We start from the raw sequence: 12795 nt of genomic DNA on the forward strand, positions 1-12795 counted from the left end.
TCCAGGCCCTGAGTTCAAACCCAAGTACTACCAAAACTTTTTTTAAAAAAGATCTGTTACCTATTAAAGTTGTTAAGAACCATTTGAAGAAGATCCCTAATAAAATTTCATTTTGACAATACATGAATGCTTTGGTACAAACCAAAATAGTGTTAAAAACAAAACAAAAAGGGTCATCAATTTGACATAAATGGCTACTTGTTCTAACAGCTATGAATTTTTTTTTGCTTTATGACTAACATCATATAGGTATGCCTTCAAAGTATGAATGCCAGAGCTACCTGAATATGTAGGATATATCCTGCAATCCCAGGGGATCACACAGGCAGGCAGGCACAGGAGAAAGATTATTATAAGGTTTATTAGAGAGCCCATCTCTCCCCCAGGAGAGGGAACAATATGGCATCTGAGCCTATCCAGGTGGGTGGCTGTGGAGAGAGGGAGTGGCCAGCTAAATGGCAGGAACTCTAAGGCAGGGAGGAGCTCAGGTCTGGGTGGAGCTAAGAACCTGAGGTGGAGATTATACTAACAATATGTAATGCTGCTTTGTATTTTATAGAAAGTACTATTGCCGAGTCTACTCAAGAGGCGGAAATCAGCAGGATTGAGGCCAGCCTGGTCAAAAGTTAACAAGACTCCATATCAACAAAACAAACCCAGTTTGGTGGTATGCTTCTGAAATCCCAGTTTCACAGGAGGTGTAGGTAGCAGGATCATGGTCCAAGGACACCCATATGGGGGACTCTGTTTGAAAAATAACTGAAGATAAAAGGAGGTCTGGCCTATGTGGTAGACCATTGGCTCGCAAGTGCAAGGCCTGAGTTCAAACTGCCTGTGCTGTGCTCTCCACCCCACCCCCCAGAAACACTTGATTGCTGATGCTTAAAAACATACAGAATGTAAACTGGGTATCAGTGAACTCATGCCTGTAATTGTAACTACTGAAGAGGCTGAGATCTGAGGATCAAGATTGGAAGCCATCCTATGAAGACTAATTCAAGAAAATCTTATCTCCAGATAACCAGCAAAAAGCTGAAAATGGAGACATGGCTTAAATGTCAGAGTGCCAGCTGTGACCAAAAAAGTGTATTGGGAGCATGAAGATCTGAGTTCAAGCCCCAATACTGACATGCATACACATGCCAAAAAAAAAAAAAGGGAGAAGAAATCATTAAAAATAAATAATGGTTGGTCTTCTGGTAGACATAGTAATTAGGAGATTAGACTTTTCCAGGGCTTTATTTATAGAAATAGGTACATAAAACAGACATTTTAGAAAAACTTCTTACCAAATATACAAAGACTATATCTTAGTTATAAGTCTCAGAAACAGCTTCTCTCCTAATGTCTTATTAAATGACTGAAATTTAAAAACATCATACCATGATTAGAATAAAAATTGTTAATCCAGCTAGGCGCCAGTGGCTCACACCTGTAATCTAGCTACTCAGGTGGATAAGCTCTGAGGATCACAGTTCAAAGCCAGCCCAGTCAGGAAAGTCCCTGAGACTGATCTCCAGTTAACCACCAGAAAACCGGAAGTGGTGCTGTGGCTCAAGTGGTACTGTGGCTCAAGTGGTAGAGCACAAGCCTTGAGCTGAAAAGCTCAGGGAGAGTGCACATCCCTTAGACTCTGCTCTGAAACACATGTAGAAAGAATCTTACTAGGAATTCCATACTGGGGCTAGGAAGGTGGCTCAGTGGTAGAGCGCTTGCCTTGCATGCCTGAGGCCCTGGGTTCGATTCCTCAGCACCACATAAGAAAAAAGCCAGAAGTGGCACTGTGGCTCAAGTGGTAGAGCGCTAGCCTTGAGCTGAAGAGCTGAGGGACAGCGCCCAGGCCCAGAGTTCAGGCCCCTCGACCGGACCAAAAAAAAAAAAAAAAAAGAATTCCATACTGTAAGCCAGGTACCTATCGCTCACGCCTGTAATTCTAACTAGTCAGGAGGCTGAGATCTGAGGATTGTGGTTCAAAGCCAGCCCAGGCAGAAAAGTCCGTATGACTCTTATCTCTAATAAACCACTAGAAAACCGGAAGTGGCGCTGTGGCTCAAGCGGTAGAGTGCTTGCCTTGAGCTGAAGAGCTGAAGGACAGCGCCCAAGCCCAGAGTTCAAGCCCCAGGACGGACAAAAAAAAATTCCATACTGTAGTCTACCATTTGAGAATCAATTGCTTCATTGTGTCAATAAGAAATAAATTTCACTTTGTGCTGACTTTTCATTGTAATTTTGTGTTACATTAATATCAGTAAGAATTAGCCAGGTGCCGGTTGTAATCCTAGCTACTCAGGAGGCTGAGATCTGAGGATCGAGGTTCAAAGCCAGCCCAGGCAGGAAAGTCGGCAAGATTCCAATTAACTACCAGAAAACTGGAAGTGCTGCTGTAGCTTAAGTGGTAGAGCACTAGCCTTGAGCTGAAGAGCTGAAGGACAGCACCAAGGCCGAGAGTTCAAGACCCACAACCGACAAAAATATATACGTATCAGTAAGAATATAATCACTTCAATTTTTTGTATTTAGAGTTTTTTATGTTTTTATGTGTGCTACATTTTTACACATCATTCCAAACCTTCCTTCTAAATGAGATTTTACCCACATTTAAAGATAAGGAGGGAACTTTTGTTTTGTTTTGTTTTTACCAGTCATGGGGCCTGAACTCTGGGCCTGGGCACTGTCCCTCAGCTCTTCAGCTGAAGGCTAGCACGCTACCACTTGAGCCACAGTACAACTTTTGGCTTTTTTTTTTCTGCTATGTGGTGCTGAGTAATCAAACCCAGGGCCTCATGCATGCAAGGCAAGTGCTCTACCACTGAGCCACCTTCCCAGCCCCAGGAGGGAACTTTTTTTAACCAGGTACTTGTTAGTTATTTAATCATGTTGAATTAATAATAGGTACCCCAATGAAAAGTTTGGACATAATCTTGGGTTTTATGGCACTATGTTGATAAAGATGGAGTTTTCTTCTCTCCTTTTAATGGGTAATGGAGAAAAACGTGAGCCACTGTGTTCCAACACATCTCCTGCTTCCTGGAGTGAGTCTGGCCTGGAAGACTTCTAAGAGTAAAGTCTCTGCCTGCCACTTTCACTGCCTGTGTTCACAGTGAACTTGGCCCTGGTTTCCCCAGACCTGGTTTCCCTGAGCAGAGAGACATCTGCCTGCTTGCTCTTTATTCTTATAAAAAACCACAATTCATCCTGCCCCAAATGCCTTAACACAGCACATACCTCAGCCCGGGGACAATGGAAAAACTAAGTCATCCCATCCCAAAGTTCCTGGGCAGCAAGGTTGGCCTGAGAGCTCCAATTTGCTTTCAACTTTGAGTGGTCTTTAGATCCTGAACACATGGTACACCTGTTCAACCTCAGTTGACCAAGCCACTTGTAACACACCTGATGTGACAGCCGTCCCTGTATCGTTTAAACTGCTAAGGAAAAAAAAAATGCTAAAGCAAACTACAGCTGTAACATAAAGGAGGGGAAAAAAATCTATTACTTGAAGAATAACTAGAGAAAGTCCACAGGAGAAATCACTGCCCTCCTACATCTGTTACTTCCCTTCCCTCACCTGTGCTTCTGATCCTGGAATTGTGTCTGCCAGAGATGAGTATGCCAGAAGAAGATGTTGAATCAGGAGCACATGGCACACAATTCTTCATCCATCCATGGTTAGCGCCGGTAACTGCAGGTGAGAAAGAAATGCTGAGCTCTTTTCTGTACTGTAGGCCAGGGACCATGCTACTCAGGGAACAAACAACAAAGACAAGCCCACTTGCCTGCTCAAGGAGGCCAGGGACCAGTGAAAACTTCCAGCTGCCATAATCCAGGGATACAAAGGAGTGTCCTATATCTCAGGAGAATGCATTCTTAAATTCCGCTTAATGTATTTTACTGTCGGACAACACACCTGCCTGTACCACGTGTTCAGGTTAAGTGGTTAGGTCTCATTCACTTGAACTTAATCTTCTTGGGTACATAGGGAAGTATATTTGCTGGCCTATTTAATGTACTAGTTTAGTGTATTAAACTATCACATATAATTTTTGTTTAAATGTAGGAGGTTGAGCCTAGGGTCTTGGGCATGTAAGACAGTACTCTACCATTGAGCTACACCCCCCACGTCTTCTCTATATACTGTTGTATGGGTAGACTGAGTAAGATGAAGGCATTCCTAGCCTGCAGGGACACAGAAGAATCTAATGCAAACAGAGGTAAATGGCAGGGATTTGGACAAATAAAGATGCTGAGACTGAAACTTTTTTTTTTTTTGGTCAGTCGTGGGGCCTGAACTCTGGGCCTGCGCACTGTCCCTCAGCTCTTCAGCTCAAGGCTAGCGCTCTACCACTTGAGCCACAGCACCACTTCCAGCTTTTTTTCTTTTTGCTTATGTGGTGCTGAGAAATCGAACCCAGGGCCTCATGCATGCAAGGCAAGTGCTCTACCACTGAGCCATCTTCCCAGCCTGTGAAACTAATACAGCGTCAAAACTCTAGACAAATTCTGTCCCAAATGTGGATTCTATCAGCATACTTGTCAGGAGAGTACAAGACAAGACCCTAGATGGAAGAACCAACACAGATCTGGCTTCAGATCGTAGGCAGGCTTGTCACTTTACTGCTTGTAAGACTAGTCAAGTTACTGACTTTCTCTGAACATTTACAAAGTAGATACTCAGTTCCTTAGCAGTGGATAGAGAGAGAGAGACAGAGAGAGCTGTATCATAGACCATAAAATGAGCCATGTTTCTTATTCTTTTTTTCTTATTCTTATTTCTTTTTTCTTTTCTGATTCTGGGACTGGGTGCTGACTTTTAGCTTTTTTTCTCAAGGCTAGTACTCTACTACTGAAGCATAGCTTCACTTTCGGGTTTATTTTTTGCTGGTTAATTGGAGAAAAAAAGTCTCATGAACTTTCCTACTTGGGCTGGCTTCGAACCTCAATACTCAGATCTCAGCCTCCTGAGTAAATAGGATTACAAAGGTGAGCCACTGGTACCTGGCTTTTTTTCTAAATCTCACCCCAGAAACATTAAGAACAGGACAAAGGGCTAAAAGCAAGAGGAGGAAATGCATTTAGTAGTGATTTGGAGTGATAGTTGCATGGACAGCCGTGAGCAGGTCTTCATCCTATAATCATAGGTACCTATAATCATAGCAAATCAGGAAGCTGAGATCTGAGGATTATGGCCAAAAGCTAGCCTGAGAGTTGGGAATGTGGCTTAGTGGTAGAGTGCTTGCCTAGCATGCATGAAGCTCTGGGTTCGATTCCTCAGTACCACATACACAGAAAAAGCCAGAAGTGGCTTTGTGGCAGAATGCTAGCCTTGACCAGAAAGAAGCTCAAGGATAGTGCCCAGGGAAAAAAAAAAAAAAAGCTAGCCTGAGCCAGGAAATCCATGAGACCCTTTCCTCCAATCACCCACCAAAAAGCCAAAAGTTGAGCTGTGGTGCCACTGGTAGAGTGCCAGCCTTGAGCAAAAAGGCTCAGGGACAGCACTCAGGCCCTCAATTCAAGTCCTGGAATTGACAAAAAAAAAAAAGGGAATTCACAGGCCAGTGTTCAGATTCTAGAGCTTACAGAATAAAGACCAACAAGATTTTGTAGCTTATTGGTTAGTCCAGCCAATTTTGCAGGACTTTCTCATGACTGAAACAACAAATTGATTGGCATTCTGGAGCAAGTGCCTTTTCTCCTTCAGCTTCACCAGCTGCTACTGTGGGAACACTGTTTCACAATACCAAGTCATCTGTGAAACGTCTTTGAACTAACCTAAGCAGTGGTTTGTGGTCAGATGACTGAGGAATTCCCAGCAAATTTGTGTCAGATAATAAACTTCTCAGGTCTTTGGGGCAGAGATGATGCATTTGAAAAGTATCCTCACCTCTGACACAGCAGATCTAGGCTTCATGCTTTTTTAAAACAGTAGTGGTTTATTAAATAAGGAGACTGAGGTATACCGGCTGTGCAGAATGCTGACCATAAATCCTAGTGATGAGTGCCTTGTGGAAACAGGCATTCAGCTATAGACTTGCAGTTAAGTATGCTCAACGTATAATTTCAATAAAAAGGCTGCTGGTGCTTATTGAAAGAGTAGATTTTTATAACAGTACAAAATGAAAGAAACTACTTTTGAAATTCTGAGAAATAAACTAAAAAACTGTGAAGACCAAACTTGTTTCGGTTTAAAAAAAAAAAAAAAAAAAAACCTGTAGGGCTGGGAAGGTGGCTCAGTGGTAGAGTGCTTGCCTTGCGTGCATGAGGCCCTGGGTTCAATTCCTCAGCACCATATAAACAGAAAAAAAGCTGGAAGTGGTGCTGTGGCTCAAGTGTTAGAGGGCTAGCCTTGAGCTCAAGAGCTGAGGGGCAGCGCCCAGGCCCAGAGTTCAAGTGCCACAACTGACAAAAAAAAAAAAAAAAAAACCTGTGAAGGAATTGAAGATGATACTAGAAAACAAAGACCTCCCATGTTCATGGATTGGTAGAATGAACACCTGAAAATGGCCACACTGCCAAAAGAAACCTACAAATTCAATGCAATACTCATGAAAGTGTCCCAATATCATTCCTCACAGAGATAGTAAAAAAATCCTAAAAGTCAAATAAAAATACAGAAGGCCTTTATTAGCCAAAGCAATCCTAAGAGGGGGGATAAAAATTAATGCTTTTAAAATAGTTATATTTTAGCTCAATAGTTATTATTTCCCCAAACATGTATGTATGTATATGATGTAAGACACTATATGTAGATATATATAAATATAATGTAAGACACTATTTGTTTGTTTGTTTGTTTGGGGGATTTTTGCTGGTCTGGGGCTTGAACTCTGGGCCTAGGCACTGTCCTTGAGCTTTTGTGCTCAATGTTAGCATTCTCCCACTCGAGACTCAGCTTCACTTCCAACTTTTTTTTGTAGTTCAGTGGAGCTAAGAGTCTCATGGACTTTCCTGCCTGGGCTGGCTTCAAATTGCAATTCTCAGATCTCAGACTCCTGAGTAGCTAGGATTACAGGCATGAGCCACAGGCACCTGGCCATAATATTATTTTGTACATTATAGAATAGATAAATGGACAAATAAATTTTTACCACATCACATTTTAATCATGTTTTATTGTGAGGATATTTCAGATCCATTCTCCTTTTTATCTCTAGCACTGCACAAAGACAAAAACACAAACTCTTCAAGTCATTCTGCTGCACTCCGTCCTTTCTAGTAGCTTTTACCCTCTGACCCCATTCCCTCCTCCTTTGGGCTCAAACCCAGGAACCACCATTTACACTCTGAGTTCAGCTGTGTTATACTCACGTATAAGGGAGATCATGGAACAGTGAGGTTGAGGTTGGTGTGGGAAGGAGGAGGGCAAAATACAATGTAGCCCGGGCGCAAGTGGCTCACTCCTGTAATCCTAGCTGAGATCTGAGGACCATCTTAAAGGCATCCCAGGCCAAAAAAAAACTGTAAGACTTTTAGCTCCAAAAAACTACTCAAAAAAAAAAAAAGGCTGAAGTGGTTCAAGTAGTAGAGAACTCACCTTGAGCAAAAGAAGTTCAAGGACAGCACCCACGCCCAGAGTTCAAGCCCCAGGACTGATTTTTTTTTAAAGATACATTGTATGTATATACAGAAATGTCAAATAATATCTTTATTTATTTTTATTTACTTATTTATATCAGTTGTGTGGATCTTGAACTCTAGGTCTGGGTGCTCTGCCTCAGCTCTTCAGCTAAGGCTAGCACTCTACCATTTGAGCCACAGCACCACTTCTGATTTTCTGATGGTTAATTGGAGATAAGAGTCTCATGGACTTTTTTGCCCAGGCTATCTTTGAACCATTGATCCTCAGATCTCAGCCTCCTGAGTAGCTAGGATTACAGGCATGAGCCATTGGCACCCAGCTAAATAAATAATATTTTTTAAACTGCCTTTTCTAACTGAGCACAAATGGCTCATTCTTGTAATTCTAGCTACCCAGCAGGCTGAGGTGTGGGGAAGCCAGCCAAGATACTAAAATCCATGAGACTTTTTCTTCTAATTAGTCACCAAAAAAGCCAGAAGGAGAGTTATATATATATATATATATGGTAGAGCATTAGCCTTGAGGGGGAAAAAAACTCAAGAACAGAACCTAGGCTCTGAGTTCAACCCAAGTCCAGCAAAACATAAAAATAAAAAAATTAACATACTTGCTTTTTCTGATTGACACTCTTATTGTGACATTTATAAATCTTCTTAAGAATGAGATGTGTTAATTTTTTTTTGGGGGGGGGGGGTCCGGTCATGGGGCCTGAACTCTGGGCCTGGGCGCTGTCCCTCAGCTCTTCAGCTCAAGGCTAGCACTCTACCACTTGAGCCACAGCACCACTTCTGGCTTTTTTTCTTTTTGCTTATGTGGTGCTGGGGAATCAAACCCAGGGCCTCATGCATGCAAGGCAAGCACTCTACCACTGAGCCACCTTCCCAGCCCAGAGATGTGTTAATTTTTGAGAAGCACACTTCACTTTTCTGTGGCCAACACCATTATCTGGCCATATTTTTCTGAAAAGAGTTCAGGCCCACGACCAGACCCAAAAAAAAAAAAAAAAAAAGACTAGAAACCATTTTTGCAAGATATTTTTTAACATACTTGATGGCAAAAAAAGACTCTGTGCCCAGAAGAGTCCGTGCAAGAATTGTTTGTAGGAATAAAATATGAAAGTATCCCCATGGCTACTAAAGGTCAAATGAGTCAATAGAACTATGTGAGTCCATAGAAGTAATAGGCAATAACTCAAAAGAGAGAGAGCTAGGATTACAAACTCACACCTGTAAATACAGCTACTCAAGAGCCTCAGATCTGAGGCTCACAGTTCAAAGCCAGCCCAAGCAGGAAAGTTCCCTGAGACTCTAATCTCCAATTAACCACCAGAAAACCAGAAGTGGTGCTGTGGCTCAAGTGGTAGAGTGATAGCCTTAAGTGAAAAAGCTCAGGGACAATGCCCAGGCCCTGAGTTCAAGCCCCAGGACTGGCATACAGAGCAGGGAAGGGAAGCAGGAAGGGAGAAAGCCGTGCCACATTGTTACTTCTTGAAGAGGGGTATATACTTCTTTGACAAAGAGAAAAAAGCAGCAACAGAAAGAAAGGAAACATTGTAGTCATGGATAGAAGGGGGAAATGATATGGTTTGGATATAGCTTTTCTCCACCAAACTAGTGTTGAAACTTAATCCTCAGGGCAACTGTGTTGGAGGCAGAGGTGATAGGGTTGTGGGAGTAGAACCTTCAAGAAGGGATTAATGTAGTCATCTCAGGAGTAGGATAGTTATGGAAAGAACTGGTTATTACAAAGCAGCCCTTCTCCTGACGTTCTTTCTACTGTGTTATGATGCAGCATGAGGCTTTGCCAGCAGCTGCCCAGCCTCTAGAAGTATGAACTCAATAAGTCTTTTTTCCTTATAAATCATTCTGTCCCAGATAGCAATCAAAAGCAGACTAAGACAAAAGCAGTCTGTAAAATCCAAGCAACTTGTTAAGCTGATGTTGCTTGTTAGTCTATTTGTCACCTCCCTAGAACACTGAGTAAAAGCTGGTAGGGAGTCTTGAGTTACTATTTCTTGTGATAAGCTGGAAATTTCTAAGACAACACCTAAACCTCTGCTGGCTTAACTATTGAGATCGTCAAAACCACTGTCTGGGTAGGTGTGGTTACTGAGCTTGGTTGTGACTGATCACCTAACCATACTCTAAAAATACCCACCTCCAAGCCCTGCAGAGAACATTGAAATACAGCTTTCCATCTTAACTCAGGAAACTAAAGAACCTGACATCAAAGTCCTGACACATTCACAGAGATCAGAGAGCAGTTTTCATAAATCCTCACAGTTCTGCCTTTTCCCTGTTTCAGACGTCCATGTTCAAAAGAAATGTTTCAGGAAGAAAATGATGTTTCTAGGGAGAATGACAGCTGACATTTAATTGAGTAGTGATCGCTATTCCAAGTGCTTACCACTTAGTAACCTTATAAGGTAGGAGCTGTCAATCTTACTTCACAGCTGAGGAAAGGTAACAGGGAAAGGTTAACGCAACTTGCCCCAGGCCTCACAGCTGGGAAAAACATGTTAAGAACAATTACAAGGCTCATGTTGCTGTCAGCTCTGATCTATGATGCCAGGTGCAGAGATTTCCATTTGCTAAACATTGAATTGTTGAACATTCACAATTCGCAAAGGCGAGACTTCAGTCGTGCCATTCGGAAGCATTGCGAGGATGAACTGTGACCTCATGCTGTGTCTGAAGCTATGGAAAGCCCACGGTGACTCATGCCCACCATCTGGATGTGTCTGATGCTGCCGCTGGACACAAACAGAGCCGCTGAGATCTCAGGGTGAAGTCACCTCACCACACACACAAGCAAGACACTCAGGTATGCATGGGTGTCTCCAGCTCGGGAGTCTGTCTCGTAAGCTGGCTTCTCTCAACTCTCAGAAAGGATGTGTGGAATGATGAAAGATCAGTCCTCATCTCTGCTAATCTTTCTCTCCACCACAGTTTTTCACTTCATGATTGTATCTCTGGTCTGAAATCAGATACAAGAGTATAAACATGAATAACACTTCTTTCTGCTTTTCAACACTAAGCTTCAGAGAATTTCCCTTCCCTCTATGATTTGCTACTCTAAACCATCTTTGCATTATTTCAAACCACATTCAGTACACTGTGTGTGTCTTCCGGTACAGCTGGATCCACTCCTTAAAATGTCAGGACAATATCATTTGAAATGACGTTGTATCTGCCTGCTTTGTTAACAGAGTAGCCTCTTTCTTCATGTCCATATGTTACCATACAACTTCAACTCAAAGGCAGAATGAGTGCGTCTTTTTCCAGTTGAAGCAGGACAGATGAGAGAAAATAAAGTAAGGGAAACATACCAGAGATTCGAGGATTAAACACTGTAGATAGTAGCTCTATTAGAAGCACCTAAGCACTGTCTCCTTTGCTTTATACCATATAATCCTTCATAAATTGCTACATTTAGAAAAAAAAGAAAGAAAAATAAGCAAGAAGCAAAAACAGCATCTCACTCCCTCTGATCTTTTCTATTTGCACAAATAATTAGTGTGTGCCCTGAAGACTGTGCAAGAATATTTTAGAGAAGGGCTGGGAAGGTGGCCCAGTGATAGAGTGTTTGCCTTGCATGCATGAGGCCCTGGGATCGATTCCTCAGCACCACATAAGCAGAAAAAGCCAGACGTGGTGCTGTGGCTCAAAGTGGTAGAGCACTAGCCTTGAGCTGAATCGCTGAGAGACAGCGCCCAGGCCCAGAGTTCAGGCCCCATGACCAACCAAAAAAAAAAAAGAAGAAGAAGATTTTAGAGAGAAACTCATCCTGACAAAATGACTCCTCCACATGTTTAGGGAATAAACGTCTATCAGGCGTGGACACACTTGTATTAGGAGCACATGACAGAATCCACCCTTTGCTTGAAGAAATGCCCAAGTATGAGACCCAAGTGTACTCCATGGGTCAGTCTTGAAGTCTCTGGCTCAATTAATAAAATGCTGTAAGCAGCAAGAGTGATCAAATGGGACAGGTGTGGTAACAAAGGGGGACACTTCTCCTAAGCTGAATGTGAGCCAAATCCACACAAACCTCCTCTGTGTGTCCATGTGTCTGTGTGTGTCTGTGTGTGTCTGTGTGCCTGTGTCTGTGTGCCTGTCCTGGGGCTTGTACATGCATGAGCATCGTTCCTGAGATTTTCTGCTCAAGGCTATCCCTTAAAGCTAGCCACAGGCTTTTTGTATGTGTGCTTAATTGGTGATGAGTCTCATGGACTTTCCTGCCCAGGCTGGCTATGGCCCATGATCCTCAAATCTCAGTCTCCTCGGTAGTCATCATCACCTGGCCAAACATACTTTTTCTACAAAAATGTTAAGCACTCATTGTGCTTGTTATCAGATATACCTGTACACCTGTCTGGGTGTGTACATGTACTCTGTCTTCACTTTGTTTTACTGATGATGATATTTGGTCTCTACTTTTGATGTGTCCTCAAATACTTCTTTGTGACACCATGATGGAATTGGTACCCAAAGGCCAGGCAGCGATGTCTTCCCTTTTGGAGACCTTCTCAGAGCATTAGCAGTCATCAACTTTTTAACAATCCTTTGGCAACTCCACCAGAAAAGAAAAAAATGCCTCCATACCAGTAATCCAGTCACTTACACAGAAATCTTAGGACTAGTGTTGGTTAGGGCTAGCTTAAGTTAAATGCCCTGCCCTAAATCAAGTGGCCAGAGAAGGGTCTCGGGGAGCAGCAGTGGAAAAAGCATTGCTGCAGAGAGAGGATTTTTGTTAGTCAAGCTCTTTATGGATATTTGACCTCAGAATAAGAACATCCTTGCTATGATCCTGGTAGACAAAACTGTCTGTAAATGCCAGATCTACTGCAAAAACAAATCCATTTTTCATTACATTTGACTTAGAAACTAAATCAGATTCCTGATCTCATGACATGATCGAATTGTTGTCCTCCAACTCACTATGGCCCCACCTCATTCACACTGGTTCATTTGTCTGTTGGTGCATTCATGAAGTCAGGAATCTGCTGTCTGCCAACGAAAAGGTGGCCCCCCAGTAAACTACACCCTCAGGGGCAAATCTCCCAAGCAAGGTCACTGCCTTTTCCAGTCTCTTCCTATGGGAGACTATCAGACTTCCCACCGGCCCTTTGGGATCCCCACCTGTGGTGTTGGAATAATACATTTCTCAGGATAAAAATCAAAATTTTATTGGAAGACTTGTTTGTTTATTGGTATTATTAA

At 42.5% G+C, this 12795-nt stretch overlaps 1 protein-coding gene across 3 annotated transcripts in view; it reads left to right on the forward strand.

Moving 5' to 3' along the window:
- Positions 1 to 12795, forward strand: part of Thap6 (THAP domain containing 6) — a 32490-nt gene that overhangs the window by 13757 nt on the left and 5938 nt on the right. The window contains exon 6 of one of the 3 annotated variants that reach the window (XM_042678154.1): positions 12216 to 12220. Coding sequence is in view for 1 of the 3 variants with exons in the window: in XM_042678155.1 (XP_042534089.1) it covers positions 560 to 679 (120 nt within the window). In the remaining 2 variants the exon portion in view is untranslated. Of the gene's footprint in view, positions 1 to 559; positions 1466 to 12215; positions 12221 to 12795 lie in introns of those variants that run through there. The other 2 variants (XM_042678155.1, XM_042678153.1) reach the window with 2 other exon arrangements.

Source organism: Dipodomys spectabilis, unplaced genomic scaffold (genome assembly GCF_019054845.1).
Source record: "Dipodomys spectabilis isolate Male_0828 unplaced genomic scaffold, ASM1905484v1 ptg000043l, whole genome shotgun sequence".
Lineage (NCBI taxonomy): Eukaryota > Metazoa > Chordata > Mammalia > Rodentia > Heteromyidae > Dipodomys > Dipodomys spectabilis.